Raw genomic sequence first — 25,105 nt, 5'->3', positions numbered from 1 at the left:
ATCTTGACGCCTTGTTTAAAGTTTTCCCATAATTCTAGCACGTTGCCATCTTCGGCTTCAATCAAATTATCTAACTTTTGCTTCACGCTTTCGCAAAAGGACTCGTTCATTAACAGCCCATCGTTGAACTTCCACAACTTCCAGTTAAACTTCGATTTTCTTTCTGTGGTACCTACACTAAAAGTTACAAGGCTGTGATCGCTGAACGAGACGTGTTTCACACTATAGCTGCCACACATCGGAACAAGCTCCAGTGCGACATACCCTCTATCTAGCCTTGCGTGACTTTGCCCTTGAAAATGTGTGAATGCAGGCGTGCCGGTAGTACACAGGAAATTACCGACGTCATCCAGATTATATTCTTGAACTAGTGTGTTTAAAAGTAAAGCACTTTTGTCACGCACTGGGAGGTTTTTCACTCGATCGGCCGCGTAACATACACAATTAAAATCTCCCAGCAATACGACTTTCCTGTCACAATGTAAATGCTGATTTACTGTTTCAAAGAAAGCCACACGCTCACTTCAGTGTTTGGGGCGTAGACACATATCACGCGCCAACCTACATTCAGAAAGGAAAAATCCACAAAAACCAGTCTTCCACTTTCAACTGAGCCACGAGTACGATGCTTCAAAGCGGTACAAAAGCGCCTCTAGTGAATGCGGTGTTGCCTTAGAAACGAGCTGTTTCTAACGCGTGCGTCTCTTGCTCAGGCGCACATTTCGTTGCCGCGCCGAACGCTGCTTTGCTCGACGCTCACCGCGTCCAATGCGGGGCGCGTAATCGCTGCCCTGTAGCCCATTGTCTTACACTCCTTGGCGGGTCGACGGGAACGCTGTCGCGTTCCACTCTTGAAGGCGAAGCAGTAATGCATGAGTTGTTTCTTCGTCTAGCCGAACCAAATATAGCCAAGCAACAGCAGTTCACCAGGCTAAACAGTGGTTCAACAACTAAAATAAAGGCTAGTATGCTTCGCATCCTGGGCTTAACCTTACCTAAGCCACAGCCATTTTTTGTTTGTTTTACGACCAAATTACGGTCTGGGCGTAAGTTCAGTGGATAGCACATGATGCACTGGCTCGTACCGTTCTTGCGATCGATCGAGCCTTTCATTTTTCATTTCTTTCTCTACTGTTCTGGAGGATTTTCCACAAGGCATAAAGAATACTACAAAGTTCAGCGTCACAGACGAATGTAGTCAGAAGGAGCGCGTGCTTCCCTATTGGTGATCTATTCTTTTTGGTGTCCAACGTCCTGATACCTGAGCGTTATTATTACACAAGGTCAGCAAATTTTACACCGCCCATTGTGACATCACAACCATATTAGTGACGCTATTCTACCTATTCGCGACAGGCTTCAGTATGAAATTAACACATCTTGTAAAGTGCTTCCGAACATTGACAGTTTGTGAGGTTGTTGTTTAAGTGCTAGGCTCGTGTGGTAAATTTTTTGTTACTTTGAATGTATATGCGCCAGTAGGCCTCTTAATGGGACGCTTAACTGTAATGGTGCTACGTGCAAACAGGCAGGAGAACGATTATATGTAGGCATATTCATAAACGTCTATACACGTAACACTGCCCAGAACGAAGGGCCCCCACCAGATTGTACAGTCATCGTCCTCATCGTCCTTCCAATCACGTTAGACCTGCTCTCAATGAGTAAAGTAATGGATCCGTAGCTATGCTAGGTTCGGTCGGAACACGGTAGGACGCTTTTTGCAGTACCAAAAGCGTCAGTGTCACAGAGAGATTATTCAGAAGGCAGAAAAGAGGCAAGAACAAAGCACAGGTGGCGACACCACCCGAAAGTTCAGGCCCTAGCTCAGTGGGACGTCATGGATCATGGCACAGTTTGTTCGCTGGTTGGTAACAGCTCACTGATAAAAACTTAGGTTCTGTTTGGTCGGAGCCAGCCAATCAATCTAGGAAGTTCCGTGAAAGCGCTTCGAAATTAGTCAAGGTGACACATTGGTACGAAGGTTTAGCCAGAAAGTCCTAACGAAGCAAAACCTTAGCGTTCCTTCCTCTGCTATTAATTCACTATTGTCTGTCATAACCAGACTGAGAGCTTGGAGAGGATCATTCACTGATATAAGTTTACAGCTACTCCAGCTACTACTTACAGCTACTTAATGTCGCGTTGTTTTCCTAAAAAAATGTAGCCGCTTCTTCAGAACACACACATTACGACATATTGAGAACAGGGAAAGAAATGTGCTGCTTCAGTATGTAAACCCTACATGTCGGGCAGCCCGTCGACCATTGTGACACGTTCACTAAAGGGGTGGTGCCTTAGCTGAAACAGTAAAGTCCGCATTGAGTAGGCAGAGGTTTCAGTTTTATCGCAGGGCAACGTCTGCCGTTTTCTCTCTGCAACCAGAGGATAGCATAGGCGGGCCGGATACGTACGCGATTTTGCGAGAGCTGGCCGCAAGATTTCTATGTTCGCGGTATCTAATAGTGCATACATACATGTACGCACAACTTCCTTTCTCTCTCTCTGGCTACATACCCGTATCAGGCAGGACTACGTTCTTGTGAAGTTTGACGTTCTCGAAGATGACGGGCACCTCCTCGATAACCTTGCCGCGACGTCTACTCAGAGATTTCCACGCGAGCACCAGGTGACCACCCACAGGGAACGTCGCCTCGCGAAGGAGCCGATGCCCAGCCAGGTAGGCGTCGTTCTCGTTACCGCTGATGTCAATATACACAGTATCGTCCCTTCCCTGCGCATGACAGAGAGACTCGTTACCGCGTAGTAATCGCTGTACTGCACGCTCAAAGTCTGAAGAGCTTGAAGTTTGAAGTTTAATTCAGAGCGTATTTTACTGCGAGCTCAAGTTACTCGACGTATTGGATCATTTGCTCAGACTTGTAACCCTCTTCTAAAGCACAAAATAAGCACAACAGCAGCAAACAGGAGATTTCAGTGCAATTTATTGCTAACGACACATTTCAGTCAGTACAAATGGCCAGAACATTCACAGACTTGGGCAAAGTGTTAAAACCTAAAAGGTAACGTGGAAGTTCTGTTTATAATTATAATACGCAGCAAACCTAGAAAACCATATTTCGACGAAGTACTTGGGGTACCAGCGCAAAATCCGCATACCTTACTTGTGTTCATTTTTTTTAGACGTACACCAGCTTGTTCGCATCGATTCATTTCGTCGCCGTCTTCATAGCACAGAAAGTCATTGAATATAGCGTCCTGCTCAATCCTGCCATTTGAAACAGTGATAAATTATTCGTGCTGCTGTAGGCAGACGAAAATATTGTCGCGTAAATGCTGACTCACCTCTACCAGGTTAGGAAAGTCTTTCCACGATGCGACGGCCCACTGCTGCGTGTGGTCCCAACTGACCAGGTGGCCAATATTCGGAGTTCCGCGTGGCACTGGCCACGGGACGGGTGGGTAGAGTGCCGACGGGTCTAGCTGCACTCCCAGAGTGTGGAGCTTGCCCAGGGAACCCAAGAAGAAGGAGTGGTTGTCCGTGTCTCTCTTCATCAGGCCAACGCAGGAGGCACCAGGGCCCAGCGCACGGCGCAGAATCGACTGCGGATAGTTGGCTGCTTTAACGGCATTCGCGGAGTTCCCGGAGGCCATCGGTATTGAGTTTTGTTTACAAATTCGTGCAGAAAAGTGTGGGGAGGGAACTGCGAAAGGGGTGGTGGAGAGATCAACCAGACGCTCATCCGGTTTGCTGAGAGCGCAGTTAAGGTGGGCAAAGAACGGAAGCAAGAAAGGGGAAAGGAGGAAGGAAGCGAGCAGTGTTTCGTTAGGTCCGACACATAGGTTTACCTATCGTGCATACCATCGGCTACTGCTGCCAATGAATTTCAGAATGTTTTAAAATGCCTGCGTCGTTCTGCGTGCCTGCAGCCAATGGATTCTAGTTCAAGAACAGCTTCTTACGCATCATGTGTGGATATCTTAATGACATTGCAGGTGGTGTCAGGCGTTAATGAGAAAAAGAAATCCAGAACTTTTGCAATCGCAGGAGGACAGCGTGGACGCTGGTTGTAAAGTAATTTTATTGCCAGGGGAAATGCAGCGGGAAAGTGACGTGGCAACAGAGAAAATGGTTGAAATGGTGTTAGATTCACTATACAGCCTCTTAGCCGGTCGTGAATTAGAACTACATTGCTTGCGGCAACGGACGTTCCAGAGTGGTGTTGTATTTAGGTTGCAGAACACTGTTCCCTTAGTCTGACGCGACGCAATTTATTTATTTATTTCACGTACTTTCAAGGCCCGAAGGCGTTACAGAAAGGAGTGGAGTCAAAACAAGAAGTAATGCAGTAAAACATACAAACAAGTATTAACTAAAAATTAACAAAAAATTAACAAAAAATATTAACAAAAGGCATTCTGAACGGCGGTTTCGAAGTTAGTAGGGTCGGTGATGAGTGCGATTGAGGCGGGAAGGCGATTCCAGTCCGTGCTTGTGCTGGGGACGAAGGAGTCACTGTACCGGTTAGTACGGCACAATGGCACCCCGATTTTAAGGCTGTGGTCAGTGCGGGCAGAAATATAAGACGGAGGGGCAAGAAGGGTCTCTTTTAAAAGGGGGTTCAAGTGAAAAACTTTGTGAAAAAGGGAGAGACGGGAAGATTTGCGGCGTGACGAAAGATCAGGTAAGTTAAGAGTTCATTTCATTAAAGAAATATTTGCATAGCGAGAATAATTAGATAATATAAAGCGTGCACTGCGGTTTTGAATACTTTCAAGAGTAGAAACTAATGAAGACTGAGTCGGATCCCAAATGGCTGAAGCATACTCCAATTTGGAGCGAACTAAAGTTTTATAAAGAGTTAGCTTCAGGGAAGAAGGGGCAGCGCTAAAATTACGGCGTAAGTAACCAAGCATGCTATTAGCGTTTTTAGTAACATAGTCAATATGCGAGTGCCAAGAAAGGTTATTTGATATGTGAAGGCCGAGATACTTGTAAGAGCTAACTGACGTCCCAGGTGCACCATTAATTGTCTCTCTGTATTGAATGACAAGAGCTTTGACCGTGATTCTACGGAGCAAGAGCCTCTTTCGCCGTGCGATTACCTGTAGTATACAGTGCTAATCCCATAAAAACGTCTACCGGAAAACATAAGGTGCATTGCAGCCGGCGTCAACAGTTTCAGGGGTGGAGGTGCGCAAGAATATGGTGCATTTCCAAAAAATGTGTTGCTTGCAGCCTCCCCCCTCCCACAACAATAAAAGAAGAAGGAAGGAAACGAAAAGATCATACTTCACCTTGCTGTTGGCATAGTACAGATATGAAATAGCACTGCTGCCCGCATGCCAAGGCTGCGGGATCGTCCCGCGTTTCTCTCAAACCTTATACACCATGTACTTTTCACAAGTGGCCATGGCGACCGTGAATGTAATGAAGCTCTATGCAAGAAAATGTGCTGACACTCGTCCTTACCAGCAGAAGGCAGTGAGGTGCGATCTCCACCACAATGGCGTCTCTAGGCACGTGCCGGAGGGCCTCGCAGAAGAGCACGGGTGAGACGAGGTTGTTGACGAAATACTCGGGCGAGCAGTGCTGAGCGAGGGGCTCCTTCCAGCGGCTCTCGGGAACGGAGGAGCTCACCCAGTTCTTTCCCCGGGGCTTCGGTGCCAGTACCACCTGGTCGAAGGCCGCGAGAAAAAGAAAAGGCTTGCTGGGTCGTACTGCCGAAAGCTGGTGGCGTTGACACTGACACTATGAAACGTTGCTGCAACGCGCATGCGCCAGACGAAGCACACGGGGACACGAAAGGCACAAGTGGACGCTGCACATCAACTGGATTTACTAGGCAAAATCATACGTGCTTAAGAGAAGCGCATTTGTGTAGACATTTGAGAATGCACGACACAGCACTGAAATCGCCCACCAGAGGTGCGTACCACGCGGGCAAAGCGAAAACCTAACTTATTCCGGTTAACCTCCCAACCTTAAATTTCTTCCGATATCTCTCTTTTAAATATAATATTTTGCATATGCCTAATTTCTTTATTCAAGATCCGAATGGAATTGCTGCGGAAATCCCGATCTCGAATTTGATTTACATTCGAGCTTTAAGATCGATAACAACATTATCGAGCTGAAAGTGCTGTGTTTATGGCAGATCACCTGAGAACTGGCAGTGAATTAGAAAGGCGCTTAGCGAGATCAGCAGTTTAATTTGACGGCGTCGTTTACAACTTGCGTACATCTTTCGCGACAATCGGCGTCGGAACAAAGTCTTTACAGGGCCCAGCGGTAGGATGCACGATCCTCCCGCTGCAGGTCAGATCAGTCACATATATATATAACGAATTTGAAATGCTGAATCCGTTCGCCAACGCTGGACATCAAAAGGCATACTGGTATTTCGAAGCGACAAGGACTAAAGCACTTTAAGAAATCTAAGATTAAGCGTTACTACCCTTTGATGCGTATACATGAGCAAGCAGTTAGCTCTGTTAAACATGGCATAAAGCTCTTTGCGATCCGAGGCTACACTGTCAAGCATGAACACATCCGTTATTCGAACACGACAACAAAAATATCTCTGTGGTAACAACATGGATTCTTGCTTTATTTCTGGACAAATATCTGTCGAATGGTTCTTATTTCGCGACAGGGAGTTTAACAGAAATGTCAGTTATTAGACCTATAATCCTGCCGTGAAGAAAAGCTTGTGGTAGTCACAAATAAAACATGTGTCGATAAATCGCCATTAGGTCTTCGGGAAGACAGGATGGTTGGCTCCGTCTTGACAATTGAAAGTACGTTCACTGCGGCAACCATATGGTTTGGAGAAAAATGTTTCACAGGCCACTCTGCGGTTGAGATTCTGCAACTACCAGACATGGGTATGACGAGAGTAACATTGATTTCTTCAAAATTGTGCATTTCACGTTGATTGGAAGCTATCACAGAAATGTGATGTGGATTTTACGTTCACAAACATCCGATAGTCAAATGTGAATCGTTTCTCAGAAATCGAGGAGAATTGTAAATGAAATAGTTGAACCTGAAATGATTTTTGTGTGCTGCAATCATCGCTTAGTGGCTTGAACTTAGACCTGGCTGAACAGAAACGCCGGGGATCATTAAATTGTTCCGCCTGGTGCTTACATCTATGGGCGCGATCTTGGCTCACGTGGCTGGGGGAGTCGCAGTGATTGTTATGAACAAACGTGACATGTGGCGCAACAAGTAGAAGATTGTGATTGTTTCTAAATACTTCAATGGACGATTTATCGCATGTACTCAGGTCGACTTACAGTGCAACAGATACTGAAAGGTCATTTCTTCCTACACAGCGTGATCATTAAGTTGAGCATTACAAATGAAATATTATAATAAGAAAAAATTTAAGTTTGCCCTCGATTGACTGAACACATTTGGTGTATGATGAATCGGACAAATACAAATGCAATTCTAACTTAACATTAGGCTAGGTTTGAACGTTGGACAAATTGAATTGGAATACACGAGAGAGTGCACTTTTCGAACTCTTTCTTTTTGTTATTGACGCCGTTTCCAGTGGGGTTATTGCTGTTGAGGCAGGCATTTCGGATCATCATTTGTTATCTTTCTCTTGGTCATATAACCGTGGTGCGAAGTGCACTGATCGTAATGAGACCAATGTTAGGAATTTTGAGTATAGTGACGACATATCAGGTATCTACCACTTGGAGAAAACACTTGATATCAAGGTTATTTATCAAAATGTTCATGCTTGATATGGTTTCATCTTCAGAAAAACCCCAACGAAGCGCTGTTTACTGCTATGCAATACACATGTCAGGTCTAAAACACAATATGCTTCAGTGATTTGGGATGCCGAAAGTAAACTGGATGTACAACAGATGGAGATGTTACAAAATAAAGTTGTCAGATTTGTTTTTAGAAACTAGAAATTATACTATGTAGAAATGCATGACTTCATGACATTTTAGAAAGGAAAAGCAATATGAATTTATTTATTAATTTTCTTTATGTATTTCAGAATACGCTGGACATACTGCCCCAAGGAGGCGTAGAATATGATAAATATATTGTACGAAATTCGGGTACCAAGTATGAGGCATTAATTATTTCATACGCACATTAAACGGTATTGCGAATTGTTCATTATATAACGCTACGTATTGTTGGTAACCCTCAAATTGTGAAATCTTAAATCCGCTTGAAGCGAGAATAACCAAGTATAAGCAAATTTGTTTATTATTCACCATTTCCTTGCTTGTGTGAACGTAGCGTTCGCAGCACGCTTACACACTTGCACCAAAGTTCTCTGTTGTAGTTTGTCTTTTTTTGCAGGAAACTCCCCGGCAGAGGCCGTTGGTCAAGATTGCTACACATGCTTTGTCCGTATCACAACTTCGTTTATTGTGGACCCAAACGGCAGCTACCTTTGCGCACTGCTCGTTCATCACTCACCTGTTTGTATTCTTTGAGCAGCGCTGGTCCTACGCGACGCATGTGAGTGCTGTGGAAGGCCACATTCATGGTGTTCACAACGCGAGCGAACAATTTCTCCTCTTGCAGCTCCTTCACCAGGTCGAAAATCGCGTCCTCCGGTCCGGACACGGTCACGGAATCCTCGGCGTTGTGGCATGCGGCTTCCACACCGTTGCGGCCACGCCTTTTAGCTTCTTCCCATGTCAACCCTGCGTAGAGAGACCCACGTTAAATGCACCGTCATCGGCTATAGGTGACGACTACCGATAAGGTGCCTTAGATGGCGAGGCTAACACTAATTTGCCGCTCAGAATGAACGCAAAATGCAGAATTTTTTGTTTAGGCAATGGTTGAACCGGGCTGAATGAAGTTTTTTTCAACCTAAGAATTGTAGGGCGGTACGACAAAACATATCAGATGAAGAGCGTGAAGTGTAATGACAGTGGGAAATTTTAGAGAAAATTGAAGTAACAAAATACCATCTGTAACTGTACATCATGACCATGCATCTAAGCTCTGTAAACTGCGTCTCTTAATATGCCTGAAGAGCCAAGTGTCACGAATTAGCAAAAGGCTTATGCGAAATCGCTCAGTTGCTTAACCGAGTTTTTGAAGAAGCCTTATTTCCAAATGAGTGGGGTATTCAAGAGCGATGTATGATAAATTTTGAGCGCTCTGGATATCGTAAATAAGGCTGTCAAGAGTATTAGAATATATCTGGTTTTATTGCCTACGGTCAATTTTGATTCCTCGCACATTTCGAATTTTCCAGTTATCAATGCCTCTGGTTAAAAATACGAATGCGTGGATGTGTAATGGCTCGCACAAATCGGCAAGCTCGAGTTTTTGCCTTCAGTGGAACAAACCTAATAACGATACCTTGCATTGACGACTTCTAAATGAACCTTCGTGTTCTCGTTCGTATTTATGAATAATGTAAGGCGTGCTCATGATTTTGATCTGCTTGTTAAGTGGCCTGCACTAGTAAACCATGGAGGATTCGCGGCGACGCTATTGGAATGACTCAGACTTGCAACAATTCGGTGACCATTTCCATTTTGCTTCTTATTGAATTTACATACAAGAAAAGCTAGCGCAATATAGGATATTTATAGTGTTCATCCAGTGCAGTATCCGGAAGCGAGGATACATGCCACGCTGTTTTCCGGAGAAATATTATTTTGGCTTTTTGACATTGATTTGTCACATTTTCTAGTTCTTTTTCTTTTGTGTTTTGCTTTCACTCCTTCAAAAGGCAACGTACGGGTGCTGATCGCCTTCGTCTGAAACACACGATCAAACTGGGGTGATGCATACGTTGCCGAGCAAGCAAGCGCCAAGCTCACTCCGCTTGTATCAACACCATGAGCACGATCAGCATTTTGGAGTTGACACTACACATCACTGGTTTGTACAAGTTTCCCTAGGCTGCAGGCAACTTTGCGAACACGGACCCCGATGCTTACCGACAGCGGCCATGGCTCCTCTGGGGAGATTCCCTACGTCGGTGCAGCGGCCACGCCAGTAGGCGCACAGCATGGCCTGCTCAGCGGTGAGGCCCCCATCGGCGTACGCACTGGCGATCTCTCCCAGCGAGTGACCCACGATTCCGTCGGGTCGAAGACCGAGAGCGTAAATGACGTCCACGAGCGCCACCTGCGGACACATCGTGAACCCCCCTTTTCTTTATTCATACTATATTCGCAGGTGTTGACGCACAATTTAAAGCGCCGGCTACTCCTTATCTCTCGAACGGGTCCAGCCTACAACATACAGGGTTCCAGATTACATATCGAATAACAATATTCACACAAGCACCAGAAATTGTCAACGAATGTTTTCACAGTAACACTATTACGAAAGAAATACCTGGTACATAGAATATGCAACCTAAATGACTCCAAAGTACTGTAGCAGAATGTCTCAAAAATACATATGATTATGCCGCCTAATAATAGTCTCAAGTAAGCGGCTGGTATATACAGGCTGTTTCAGCGCACTTTTTCAAAAATATATTTAGAACTTGTTGTGGCAGATATCACAAGGCTAGTTCACGAGCTGGTCTACTCGAAGCGGCGGACTGCACTTGCACAAAAAATTGAGGTGCAAAATCGACTACTTAATGAAAAGTAATAATTAAATTTTAACTAATTATGTTATGGCCCATGTTTAAATTTCGTAATTCTAGCAGCGAAGTTCGCAAGGCGGATCCACTTGGAACGAATTTTCAAGATGATACCGATTCGGAGTGATAGATTCCTGAACTTTGTGGAGAAGTTCATTGACGTTCCAGTCAATTTGTTAACAAAACGTTGTTTCATTCACTGAAGCTGACAAGTAACTGTAATGCCAGTGCATTTGTCCGCAAAGTTGGGGAATTTATATCTCGAAACTGGTGTCGTCCTGAGTATTCGTTCGAAATGGATCCGCCTTTCGAAGTCCACTGCTAGAATTTGTAAATTGCAATATGGTTCATCAGATAATGAGCTAAAAGTTAATAAGTTAAATATTTAGTAATTAGACAATTTTACGTTTCAATTTTTGTGCAAGTAGTGTCCGCCGCTTCGAGCATACCAGCTCGTCAACTGGAATTAGCTGTCTGACACAGGCAACCTTTGAAAAATGTTGAGTGTTCGCTGAAACACCCTGTATATCGTGTAAGTGCATTATTACATTTAGTCACAAAAGAACAGTCAACATAACATAGTCCTGTATATACATATATACAGCGACATTGAAATGAAAGGAGCAGTAAAAGCATTAATACCGGCAACCATGCTGCGGTCTTCGATAAAATTTTGATTCTTCTAAACTGCTCTTCCACAAGATCGTTCTTGGGCAAGGACCCAAAAGTTTCTTTAAGCTGAAAAGTTTCCGGACTAAAGAAATTACGGTTAGTTTAAGTCGACGTATCGGTGTCTCGTGATGTGAGCAATATAAAAGGAGGCGATGTACATCTTCATCTACAAATCTACAATTACATTCGGGGGTTTCTGCACGGCCGATTCTATGTAAGAACTGTTTTATGTAGGCAGTGCCTAACCTTAATCGATGCATAAAAGTTTCTATGCGCCCATCTATTGACAACAAACATTTGAATTCAATAAATGGTTCAATGTGATACAAATCCGAGCTCTTAGAATTCTGGTCAAGCAATGTATTTCTACAAATTTTGAAAGACGTTATACTTATAATGCAGCGTAATCAATATTTTTGGATATTGGAAGCGAGACCACTTCACCTTTGAGGTGTGCTTGTCGCGCTGCTTCATCGGCTGCTGTGTTGCCAGGTATGTAACAGTGCCCTGGTATCCACTGGAATGTTATTTCATGCTTCGCTTGGTTTGCCTTTGGGAAGTCTTTAAGTGTTTCGTATATAATTCAATCACTGGTTGTTTTTACTTTTGTCCCGCACAGTGATGTTGGAGCCGGCGGTTAATTGCTGAAAATTACCTATTTTCGCGCACCACTTACAGCCGTTATGAATTTTATCGCACGTAGGATTGCGAATTGTTCAGCCATTCTAGACTAAGCGGCACGAGATAACTTAAACGATTCTTGTGTATTGAGGTGCGGTATAATGAATGCTGAAGTTGAAAAGGTTGCTGCACTGAAACCATCTGTATAGACCGCTCCCGTATCCTGCATACGGCATATATATCTGGTAAAGGGCTAATTGTTGAGCAGCTTGAATGAACATGTCTCTTTTGAACATGTCTATGAACATGTCCACTCACAATTACATTGTTGGAAGTGTAAGCAGCCATAGAGGATATTAGACGTCTTAATTCCATAGTTCGTGCCTTGGCAATATATAAAGATCTTCTGGAATTTCTTTGAGAACAAAACTACTATCTCGTTTCATTATGTCTAGAGTAAGTCGGTGGCTTTTACGCTGTGTTTGAAGGCGGAAAGAATGTCGGCATGTTTCTGTAGTTCCCTTACTAGAAACGGGGATTGGCAAGCCAAAGCTATTACAAGATAGTTATAAGTCGGTCTTGAAACTCCTTGACATATGCGTAGTCCTCTAGCTAAAAACTTTTGAAGTTGATCTTCTCACGTGTGGAAAAGTCCGTGTACGATTGGCGCGGAATGCACATTTTATTTCCGTTTTTAATGCATTTTAAGTAGTCAGCATGGACGATGCCCATTTCCTTTCTTTCAGATGCCATACTCTGCTGAACACGGTTTCCACTGTGTGAAATCAGCGCGAAATTTTTCCTCGTCTAAGCGAGATCGCATCTACTGTCTGGTGGGAACAACTCCATTGTCAGCAACTTTCAGCGAGGATGCTTTTCCGCGAGTTCTCTAGCAGCTTCATCATAGCACTAGTGCTGAAACATGGAAACATTTCAGCAGAACTTCCGGTCCGCGTTTGCTAAAACCTTGCCCTTTATAAATGAAACCTCATGGAGGTTCTGCAGAATTAGTTGTTTTGTTTGCTTCAAATAAAGTTGCAATAGCTCGGCAACTACTGCCTGCTTGCGCAATCACTGGGAGTTTTCAAGGAGATCACAGGAAGCATTCACAAATTTTCTTAAAGGAGTTTTCATCCAGATTTTTGCAACTATATCTCAAGATTACAGCGAAGTGGCCGCGACGGAGCATTATGCAAGGTCGCGGTAAGGAGTTCTTGTGCAATATGGCTCAATGTGATCAAAATGGTCACCATCATTACCATCCTCAGGCGTGCGTAAGCGAGAGAAACACTGATTGTGATGTCATCAGCGAATACGTGTTGTACACTCGAACGTACATATAACCTTTTCATGTTATGTGGGTTCAAACTAGGGAGGTATTCGTGCTAAGTGAAGAAATAATTAAACTCGAATAACACGGGCAATCATGATGTTTCTACAACGTCACAGTTTCTACGCAATGTAAGCTGCTACGAGAAAAGTACCGGACAAGGTTGACCGGTCCCTGAGACAGCGTCGCCTAACACGTCGGCTCAAAGCGCGAGCTGTCACAAAGAAAGAAGACAAAGTTGCACGGGGAGCACGCGCAGAGTAATTATTTGGTGCGAGCCATGACAGTGGTTCGTATTAATCGTCATCAAAGAGCTGACGGCTTTCGCATGAGAGATGGACGCGCGTCCTGAAGGCTCAGCGCAAGATGACAAAGACAGAAAGCTCGAAACACAGAGGACAGCGCTGAGACAGTGCTTTCTGTCTTTGTCTTTCTTGCCCTGCGCCTTCAACACGCTCAACCAGTATCAACTTGGCCAAATGTCGATTCTTCTAACGCATGCGTGCGATCGTGGCCTAAATGCTAGAACACCCGGATCCTGTGATGACGGCAGAGGTTTGACTCCCGCATCACAAGGAGCTTATTTTTTTCAGAGCTAGGCCAGAAAAGGACCCTAAATACTTAGTGCAAAGTGCAACAAACGAGGCAAAGAATGCTTCGCATTAGAACATCAAATATCACCAGGGAAAAAAAAGAACTAGGGAACGGACCATTAAAACTTTGTCTTCATGGGCAGTGCAATAAAAGGTGCTAAACATATTCAGTTATAGAGGTATAAAAAAGCATGCTAAACCCTGAAAGCAAAAAAAAGGAAACACTTTTAACGCAGTTTTACAAGAATTAAAACAAACCTGCGATTTTTTAGTTTTTTTCAACTTCCAAGTTCGCATGAGTACTGTGTTTGAGTGAACGTACATTGAGCGTGATTTCTGTGGCGACGACTAAGTGTGACACAGAAGATCCGCAGGCAGTATCGCGTCAACACGAATTTTAGATAAGAATTGCCAGTGTGACATCCTTTATGCAAACCAGGACTTGGGAATGCATTCAATTAACTTTCAGTTTTTTTGCGTACACAGTGTACCCTAGAGCATAATTATGATGTTCGCTGTCACGTATAATACCACTGATATTATTTAACGCTGGTCAGTATGGAACTGCGACGATGACGATACACCTACCCACGGTACCAGGGTGCGCTTTTCCGCTGAAAATTCCTTCACGTAGAAGGATGTTGCTTTCCGCCTTACTTATCACTCGCTATGACGCTTTGACCGCCAATTTATAGGTGTTCTTGATGCGTCGCATATTAATTACGTCGAAATGCACACAATACGTCGAAAGCGCGCAAACCCACCTGAATGGCTACGATGGACACAAGGACGTTCGCGACGCTCTCCGGGCCTCGCGGTTCCACGCTAGTCACCAGGTCGATGAGGTCGAGGCCGAAGTTCCTCGCCAGCAGGTCGTGCGATGCGTGAATGGAGCGGGCGAACACGTCGAACTGCATCATCTGTCTTGCCATGCCATTCCACTGGCAGCCCATGCCGGTGAATACAAACCACAGTGGCCTCTTTGCTGGGAGGACCTCCTCGACGACCTTGGTGACGGCCTTCTGTGAGCCGTCCACGGGAATCAAGGCGTAGCCACGGAACGGGAACTGCTTTACGCTGGGCTGCCCTACTCGGTTCAAGATGGCGTACGCGGAATCGGGGTAGGGTCCGTCGGCTTCCAGCCTGTCCAGAGTTTTCTGTCATGCAAATAGAGTTTTTAAAAATGTTAGGCTTGAGGCCTCTACACAAGACTTATGTAAAATGAATGGAGGGTAAGCTATGGCGGTGTTCTCATGCTTATACATTGTAGTCACATATGCATTGCGGTCTGCGCCACATCCACCTGTGGATGTAACGTTACAGTAAAACTGTGATCAACAAGGCATTGCAATGATTCGTAAGTTACAATAAAATTTAATAAAACTGCCGTGAGCCATCACTTCACCCTCGGAATTTCCCCTTTTCAACGTTCTCAGAATGGCTAACAAGGAACAGTGGAACGACGTGATATATGGAAGAAACATCCCGATTTTCAGCAGTCGGCTAGATTTTCATAATGCTGGTGGCGCGGTGAGTAGACGTTAGCTTCAAATGTTCAGGACAAAAAAAAGTTTTTCGAGCATACCACAAAACCTGAGTACGAGTAAAACCCACTCTCAGCGAGTCTTCGCTCCTTCCAGCCATGAGAACGAGCCTGGGAAGCTCGGGCTTTTCCCGGGTCATGGTGTCCACGTGCGGTCCCGGGTTGGATTCCAGAATAGCGTGAACGCTGGTTCCACCAAATCCGAACGCGTTGATTCCAACCAGGCCTCCTTCGAAGGGCGTAACTTTGGAGATCACCTCAATGCTTCCGTCGTGAAGACACGAAATGCTCGGGTTAGGATCCTTGAAGTGTAAGTTTGGCGGGATCATGCCTGCTTCCATGAGGATGATCACCTTGGAAATGGTGGAGATTGCTGTGAACAAAAAATAAAGAAAAAAACAGCATGAACCGGCCATGTACCGTTTTTTCGGATAAAGGAGGTGAAAAGAGTTAGAATAGAGTAGAGAGAGTTACGAGATGAAATATTTATGGTACGCTAATGTGACGCTTGACATCAGACAGCAAGAAAAAAACAGAAATTCCACCATGAATAACTGACAAAACCAACTTATGAATGACGCACCGAGGTGCAGTTTGCATTCGTATAAAATGATTCTTTTTCGTTCCTTCGAGGGGCTGAGTGGTGGTGGTCGGGTTGGGACTGAAGCTCGTACATAACAAGTGTTCTGTAAGGCTGCGCGAATTTCTGAGAAATACCATTTGGCAGATAACGTAATTGTGACATTTTACTCGGGTTACTTGATTGGATTATCATTACTTGTATGATAGAACATACTGGTTAATGTTGCTGATGATAAAAATACTATTAGCTTCAGCAAGAAGTTGTAATTGAATTGCGAAATAGAAGCAGGTCAACGGTTCAGATGTTAAAAGATGAATGCCAAAGTACAAATTGGCCACAGTTCTCATCGTCGCGGTTGAATAGGACGTAACAGCAAACGTTTGAAGAATAGCGTGGGCTGAACGGAAAGCCCTAGAAGGTCAAAGCAGCCCAGAACTCCCAAATGAAATATTTAGCTCACGCGGTGCTATTCAAAAATATTCTTGATGTCGGAAAACGTTTTCGTAAAGGCCGCGGGGATATTTGACGAGGCCCTACAGCGACAGCTATTGTCCGTGTCCACTATACCAACGGCACTTCGCAATTCAGCAAATATTTAGCACCTCTGCTAACTTTGTACCCATTATGTAGATCTCTCACAAGCATTTACACTGCTTCTGCAAAGTTTAAGCAGCATAGGTTTGGTCATCTATCGCTGGTGGCAATTTTAGGATCTGCCGCTTTTCACCACAAGCAAGGAAACACTCTTGAAATTTCATCTTAGGCGCCCCTACCACGTGAGCGTGCAAATGAAAAATGTGAAATGACAAATTCTCACAGAAGATAAAAGAGGCTAGCATGTGTTTTCTCGGAAGGATGTTCTTTGCAGTTGACTGTCGCATTTTTTTGCTTATATGTTACTTCCGCTCGCAACACTAATACAGCGCACGGAGGGCTTCTCACAGGAATATCGTGGGAAGCTTCGTCCTGCAACAAGGAAACGCGACAACTGCGCGGCGCCCCTCCATGGGGAAATCTGGGAGCATACGTAGATCAAGACGGAACAGGAACGATATCAATCTCTAAATTAACAAAAAGAAATGCAAGCGACCACTTTACCTAACATGAAGTATTACAACAATGCAAGTGGGCAAGAAACAACGGGAAATCAGAGAAGGCAATGAAGAAGTCATTGCTTTACGGTTAATCTACGGTTACAGATACCACAACCTGACATCGATAGAAGCAGAACATATTGAAAAATTACGTCGGAAATATAACTGTGTTGGTTTTGCAAAAAAATTGCCGAAGGGCGTCTGCCTCTAAACTTTTAATAACAATGTCCAATAATATGGGACTTATAATTGATTTGAAAGCTTTGTAAAATTCACTGGAAAGTCCATCAGGGCCGGGTGTTTTCGACAGAGGCAGCGTAGCGATACACCGCATTCTCATCACTGAAACGCGTCATGTATAAGGCGTGCCCTGCGGCCGGGCTCCTCTCTCGCGCTTCTCTCGGGACGCGCTGTGCCCTCTAGCGGGGCCGCCTCGAAGTCCATGCTTGGCGCGTGTGCTTTGTATATTCAGACAAGATTGTCTAAATATATACGTCGTGCGATCGATTTCGCTGCACACGGCATAAACGTTCAAAGAAATATTTTTCCGATTAGCAGAGGCCACACCCAATGACACATGCCCAGTGACCTAAGCTGGCCTCACAGTGGTTGGCTACAAACAGACAAACAGGACAGTGGGTAAATTCGCACCCCCCCCCCCTCCGCCAAGAGAACGCTAATGGCACTAAAAATATAATTGACCGTAACAACTCCACGATGTCAACAAAGGTATCCAAGGTTTGTCATCTGCACGCGTTTGTATTCTCCCAGTACGACTTAGACATGGCCTTCGAGAATCGTTTCCATTTCTCAAAGGGAGCCGTCGTCGCGGGTGTGCAACGTGAAGAGTACGTAGTGCATGTTTTATAAAGAAATTCTGTCTTACAGGAGGCGCCTTCGGCATGGCCCGCGTTGCTTTTGACCGCGCCAATTTTTAGGGGCCTCTTCCGCTCCGGAACACAGAAGAATCTGCTGACCGCGGCCATCTCCCGAGGGTCTCCCACCTTCGTTCCGGTGCCGTGGGCTTCGACGTAGCTGACCTTCAGTGGGTCGACGTTAGCGCTGGCGTACACTTCGCGAAGAAGCTCCCCCTGCCTCCTGCTTGACGGAACTGTGATCCCTGCAACATTCGCACAGCCATTCGATGCCTCATGTTCTCGTTGCCCCTACGAGCGTCGTTACGTTGTCGTGTGAATAGCATCAATTGTGATGTACAGACTACACCCTCTTCATTTGATATAGAGCGTGGAATCTGCTTAAACAGGATCTATTTCGTTATGTTCCTATTCGCAGGAGTTCTGTTTACTAAGTCAGGTGGTCAGAGGTGCGGTCCTATATCACACAACCTCTTAATACTGTTACATATGTTAAGCGCAAAGACGTGGATGTAGCTGCGAATTTCGGTTTAAGCGTGGTCGACAGCTACTGGATCGACTAGGCTTTTCTAGTTTCGTATCAAAACAAAGGTATAGCTCTTGGTGCTCCATTCGGTGGGAGTATAACATCTGGTCGTGCAGGAAGAGTCCAAGTTATTAAACGGCATACTGTAAACTCTGAAATTTCGCTTGTGATTTGGTTACCTATGAGGTGAGAGGCGTTCCCGCGAAGGTGTGCAGGTCTGTACATGGTATGCATCAGAAATCTATCACATGTATAGATATATATACAGGGGGCAACTGGGGTGGCCGATGATGTTTGTTGGTCACAACCATACGAAGAAAGTACTTAGGAGTCATTGAAGATAATAGACGAAGGCAGTATGAAACTGATGAAGGTAAAAAAGCATGGGTGAATTTATTTCTACCTTTATTTGAAGTTTAGGAATGACAGGCTAAATGAAAATGATGGTCGAGAAAAGAACGAAAGAAAGTTCGCCTCACCTTCAACCTTGTAGCCGTCTGCGTTGCCCCTGACGTTAATCACCTTGGCATAGAACCTGAGTGCTTCCGAAGCCGGCTGAAGAAACATGGCTCCTATGGTTTCACTTCGCACGTAACCGTCCGCTGCACAAAAATATACGTGATGATTTAAAGATCTCTTTAGAAGCGGATGGTCCCTCTTTGTGCTTGTAGCTCACACGCGAGAAATGAAAAATATTAGTTACCACAAGCTAAATGGCAAGTACGCAGCACCAGAGTACGCGCCCGCCCATCACAATAAACGGCTGAACGACGTGACATGTTTTTCCCACGTTCAGAACCGCTGTGAGAATTCGCCGCGCCACCCTAACACGTTTAGCGCTAACCTAAACATTAACTAAACCTAAGGTAATCTAACTTAACAGCTGCGAGACGCGAAGCTAATAATCCTCACGGCGTGACATCAGGCAATGGCGTCCAACTGAGGTAGCTAAGGCGCTGTGCGTCTATTTCACTGAAAGGGAACCAATCAAAAATGTTCCTGAAAAGTCGCGGACAGCAGTATAAAAAAAGCCTGCCAAGAGCAAAGATGCTGCACCAGGAGAACAGGCCCGGCCCCTATTGCGGCCCATACCGCTACCCCGGGACGATGAGTGATGTTTGTTGAAGGTAGACAGCTGATGAGAAAGCTGGACTGACTCGGCACCATAGCCGCAGGCGCGGGAAAGTCTGCCCGACGCAATTCCGACGCAGTGACCACCAAATGAGGCTTCCGTGCCCCCTCCTTTATCAGCAGTGGGACTCCAGTGTCAGAGCGTACACAAACTCGACCCCACTTCGCAATGCCGGCACGGCTAGGGCACAAACGCACACAGCACGAGCGAAGAAACTTCGTAGTGCCGAGGCAGTCAGATATTCAAGGAGCAAAAGACCCCAGATTTTATCTCTCGCACCCGCTCTTACTCGCGCCTGCGCAGAGACGTCGGGTGCCTCCGGAAGTTCCTCGGAAAATGCCACGCCCCGCTGTACTTACTAGTAATTGTAAAAACGCCCGCCCTCCTCCGGCGCCGGGAAACGTTCGGAGCTGGCGCTCGAGAGAAGACTGCGCACTTCCTCTAAAGATTAAGGTGCGATCGACGGCTCCCCAGACAAGCTTTCATGGTTATATTGCACTTACTTTTACAATGACGATATTAAGTGAAGGACAGGACGGGGACGGACGTAGCACAAATTACCAACTCTGCCGGAGTTGGTAGTTTGCGCGGCGTCCATCCACGTCCTGTCCTTCACTTAATAACGTAAATGTAAAACTAAGCGCAATATAACCATGAACGTTCACCAACTAGCCCCCTTCATTGCTTTACTAAATGAGAAGCTTTCACTCGCACATACAGCGTATGGCGCGCGGCGGTCGTGTTATCGCCCTGGGATTGTAAACGGAACCTCACGTCGACGGAATAAGTTCACTTGGAGTGTCCATGTACACGCTATCGTAACAAAAAGAGGGCGAGAAGGCTTGCTTTCACTGACAGACACGTGCCTACATCTCACACTCAACGTGGCGCGGAGGAAATGACAACACCTTCTACGCCCGGGAGAGAGGGTGAGGGAGAGAACGCTTCATGCCCCGCTCGCAATAGCCTGGGCGGCTTCGGCGTAGAGTGTGCAGTCGAAGGTGCGTTCGATTTGGGGCAATATTTCAAAGCAGTTTGGTAATTAAGACGACACCTTCGGAGGAAAATATGGGAACGCCATCGCAACGTTCTGCTGCGACGTTACGTCGCCGCGCTTCAGTTAAAGCAAGCAAGAAAGAAGACAGATAGAGGAAGCTAATATTAACAGCATATTTGAGCACTTTGTTCATCAGAACCCGAGAAAGCTCAAGGTGGCTTCGTTAGGTGCAAGAGAAAGCTCGAGTAGGCTTTCTTGTGTGCGGAAAAAACAGTTTTTACCGTGCTTCCTAACAGACTGCTCACATGTCACCTTGTTTAGTTAGCACAGTAATCTGCATATTTGTTTAATTCGATGCTCTCTTCCCAAAGCTGTCTTTGCGGGCTTCGTAAGAGCTGGATATCACAGTAGCCGCCATCGTTCTCGACATCGACTTTGCCTTCAGGCAGCTGCCATCCTTGCTGCCTTTGTCATAACTGGAGTAAGACTTAACAGGTCCGCAGTCCATTTTACTCGATATTCTGGTGTATACGGCAAGATTTAGAACAGAGGCTATCGAGGCCCCGGATGACAAAGAACGAAATCCGTGGAGTAAGCCCAATTATTAGAAAAAAAATCGAAAGCTCACCGGAGGCAGTGAAGCTCTTGCTTTTTCCATCTCTTGACAGCATGCCGAATCTGAACTCACACAGTGTGGACATGGGATTGATCATGATAGTGGAGCCCCCAACGATGGCCGCCTCGCATTCACCACAGCGAAGCGACTGCAGCGCTAGGCTCAATGCTGTCATGGTCGAGGAGGATGCCGCGTCGATCGTCATGCTTGGTCCTGGTTTAGAAAAACAGAGCAGAGGTTTTATGAAAAAAATCACCAGTCTTCAGTGATTTCTTCAGGTGCAAACTCATTTATAGCCGCAGGAGTCGGTACGAGACAGATGCCCACGAGATAATGGAGGGTCAAAGCGTTCAACGTTTAATGACACAGGTGATGTCACTTCAGACTTTAGCCATTGTTTTGAAAAAGAGACTTGCCTTTGTCACATGACGAAGATAAGTAGCATTACCATAATGTTGGCCTCCCGGCTGAAACATCAGTTGTTCCTATTCTGTTATTCAACTCAACGGCAGTTCACTACTTCCCGGACTTCTCTCAAGGACCAAACGTTGCGCACAACTCCGGAGTCCTGTGCAAAGCTGCCCAGCTATATGGAATAAAGTGTGTCGACACGGTGGCTCCGACGACGACGACACTACGGTGGTGGCAAAGATGTCAGTGGCGGTGGTGGGAAAATAACGAAGATCGTGGTTTATTTGGGTGATATCAAGACAGCGAATATCCGTTTTTACACGAAAAAAGTCGCAGTTTTGCCCGAAAGGTAAAGCGCCGATTGCAATGGCAAATTAATGGACAGCTATACGAAGTTTATGGGCCGTATAAACTTGTAGCTAGCTCTGAGCATACTAACTAAATTAACAAGCATGTTGTCACGCGCGCATAAGCAAACATGAACACATCTCATTCGATGACCGCGGAAACTCGCTGTCAGAACACTGGAGCGAGGAACCACGGCAGCAGCAACGAGCGAATTCACCTTCGTGCTGCGTCTCGCATCAACGCGAACTAAGCCACGAAGACACAGAGCGAGGCGGACTGTCCCCGTCGTAGATGGCTTTGAAGGTACAGTGGCCCGTGCGGGCGTGCGCGACTGCCCGGGCCGACCGAAGTAGAACGCGCCCCACCTCCTTCTGCTATTATTTGTTGCACGAAGCGCCTTCCCCAGCACATTTGCCTGTCAGTGCAGGAATTTCGGAATCATTATTTTTTTCGTAACCGCTACATACAGAGTGAGGGAATAGGCAGCAACGCTGTACTTTGTATTTTTGGTGGGTCGCCGCATATACACGATCGGATCTCATCGGCCTTCATGAAGGATGACTTGCTGTCGCATGACAAAATTAGACCAAGAAGGTGACGGTACGATTTAGTTCGTTCGCCTATTAAGCTTTTACGGCTCTGCAATCATTCATTAGTCGTTGCGGTTCCTTGTTCACTTGTACACATCAACGTTATGAAGCCTGCTATTCTAAAAGACAAATTTCACTGCACGGTATTGTCTTTTTTTATTTAAGAAGTCGGCGTCGTGTTCCTTGGCCACAAATTTCGGTTTTGTCGCTTCAATTCGGGAAGTTAGACACTCCGTTTTTCGTTCACTCACTCGCTCACTCACTCACTCACTCACTCACTCACTCACTCACTCACTCACTCACTCACTCACTCACTCACTCACTCACTCACTCACTCACTCACTCACTCACTCACTCACTCACTCACTCAATCAAACAAGCAATCAATCAATCAAGCAAGCAATCAATCAATCAATCTCTGAGTAAGATATCACTACGACTCTGACTGATACATTACTGCGAATAACATGACGAATACACGGCTAGTCTAATATACAGTACATTAGCCACGTATATAGCTAATAAATCTAAACGATACACGCAACACAAATAGAGCAAGTTGCTCAGTGATTTTCAGGGCCGTCCCATACCGCAAAAGTCGAGGCAGTACGAGACCCGATTCGCGAGCATATGCAGCGCTGCTCCGGTCATGATGTAACCGTCGATGGTGGCCGCGTCACCGGCAAACGCAATCAATGTCTCGGACAGTCCGGAGCCTATGAAGACGCCAATCTTGCGTCCTCGCAGCGTCGCAGGATCGTAGCCGGCGTCGATGATGGCTTCGTAGGAAGTTTCTAAAAGAAGACGCAGCTGAGGGTCCATGAGCTGCACCTGCTTAGGCGGCACTCCGAAGAAGCTTGCGTCGAAGCGCGACAAGTCTTTGATGGTTCCCATTCTCTCGGGCACTCCGTGGAAACCTGCAGGGAGGCATGTTGCGCGCATTACAAGCGTTTGCTTTTTATAATATTTTTAAAAATCTTTTTTACCCTAAAGGTCCATCAGGCATTACATATGTTGGTGGATACATATCTACCGCTACTAACACTAAACGCCACATGCACACAACAACAAAAAATAGCCGTGCTAATAACACTTGCATAAGCACTCTTCCATAAAGTGCATATTCCACAAAGGTGGGAATACGAAAAAGAAGAAAAAAATTGTTTACAGAAAGCAATACAACAGTTTGGACACGTAGAAACTGAAGCGTGGGATGATTTGACACATCTCAACAAAAGAACTGAAGAACATCGTAAGGAAAGTTAGAAGGAGATTTGCCATTCGCAGGTGTCAAAACTACCGAACATTTGAGCTTTTGGTAAGCGATAAGAATTTATTTATTGCTTCTTAAAATTTACGATTATTTTCTCCTTCAGCTACGGATCTCGGCAACTGTTTACACTGCTGATTTCCAAATGGAGAAACGTTGCAGCTGGTCTCGTTAGTATTCAGGTAGTTTAAGGTACTGGGTTGTGACATACTTTGTGAAAAAATATTAAACGAGGCACCATCTTTCTTCTTTCTAGTGTTGCAAGGTCAAGGCGGTCTTTGATTTGAGATACACTTGAATAGGAAAAGTAATCCGACACGATGAACATAGCAGCATTGTTTTGTAATCGATCAACCCTCTTGATGAGGTATGCTTTGATGAGGGTTCCAAGTAACGGAACAGTATTCAAGTTTGGATCGAATTCTTGAGTTCTTCGTAGAAGCTTTGCGTCCTCATTAGCTGGAGGAAGTGTGCGTCGCAGGAAGCCAAGAGTCCGATTTGATTTCCCAAATAGGCAGTTAATATGTGTCTTCCAAGTCAGGCTGGAAGGTAAATGAATACCTAAATATTTCAATGACTCAACTGGTTCAATTAGCTCACCATTTATTGTAAAAGTGTGCGACACAACATTATTACAAGTAGGGAACCGCAGTAATTTTGTTTTCTTAATAAACAATTTTCATCCGTCACTCATGGCAATACTCATTTTATTTCCACATGTCATTTTCTACTTATTCGCAATCGCTATGCTCAGTGACAGCACAATAAATAACGCAATCTTCAGCAAATAGGCAAATATTTGAGTTCTACCAATGTGAATATCGTTTATAAAGACTAAGAGCAACGTTGGGCCCAATACTGAGCCCTGGGGTGCACCAGACGTGACAGGCTCAAAGTCGGACACAACGCTTTCAACCAGAATCGCTTGGCGCCTATCTCACAAGTACTCTTTAACCCAGTCAATGGCTTTAGTTTCTTTTTTAAGAAGACTTATTTTATATATCAGACGTTAATGGCTCACCTTGTGGAAGGCTTTTTCAAAGTCAATGAAAACTGCATTAGTTTGTGTTAGTTCATGCAGGTTGGTGTGGATATCACTATAAGCTCGAAGAGCTGTGTCTCGCAAGAGAATCCCCATCGGAAGCCATGCTTGTTCGAAAATAGCATTTGTTGTCGACCGTATGTTCCATAATTTGAGATGACAAAACGTGTTCTAACTGCTTGCATGTGATAGATGTCAAGGTTATTGGATGATAATTTCGCATTTAATTCTTATCATCTGTTTTAAATATCGGCACCATGTGAGCAAGTTTTCTTTTACCAGGAATTTGAG

General features: G+C 45.2%; 1 protein-coding gene across 1 annotated transcript in view; it reads right to left on the bottom strand.

Moving 5' to 3' along the window:
- LOC139049284 (fatty acid synthase-like) overlaps positions 1-25,105 on the bottom strand; it is a 62,209-nt gene that overhangs the window by 7,467 nt on the left and 29,637 nt on the right. The window contains exons 3-13 of the mRNA XM_070524662.1: positions 23,093-23,419; positions 21,166-21,366; positions 18,888-19,010; positions 17,894-18,127; positions 15,402-15,703; positions 14,552-14,944; positions 9,913-10,102; positions 8,426-8,655; positions 5,435-5,638; positions 3,307-3,564; positions 2,518-2,734 (exon numbers count right to left, since the gene is read on the bottom strand). Coding sequence (XP_070380763.1) covers positions 2,518-2,734; positions 3,307-3,564; positions 5,435-5,638; positions 8,426-8,655; positions 9,913-10,102; positions 14,552-14,944; positions 15,402-15,703; positions 17,894-18,127; positions 18,888-19,010; positions 21,166-21,366; positions 23,093-23,419 — 2,679 coding nt within the window. The remainder of the gene's footprint in view (positions 1-2,517; positions 2,735-3,306; positions 3,565-5,434; positions 5,639-8,425; positions 8,656-9,912; positions 10,103-14,551; positions 14,945-15,401; positions 15,704-17,893; positions 18,128-18,887; positions 19,011-21,165; positions 21,367-23,092; positions 23,420-25,105) is intronic.

This window comes from Dermacentor albipictus, chromosome 8 (genome assembly GCF_038994185.2).
Source record: "Dermacentor albipictus isolate Rhodes 1998 colony chromosome 8, USDA_Dalb.pri_finalv2, whole genome shotgun sequence".
Taxonomy (NCBI): domain Eukaryota; kingdom Metazoa; phylum Arthropoda; class Arachnida; order Ixodida; family Ixodidae; genus Dermacentor; species Dermacentor albipictus.
Note: the sequence above shows the minus strand (reverse complement) of the source record. Positions and strands in the feature narration are given on the sequence as shown.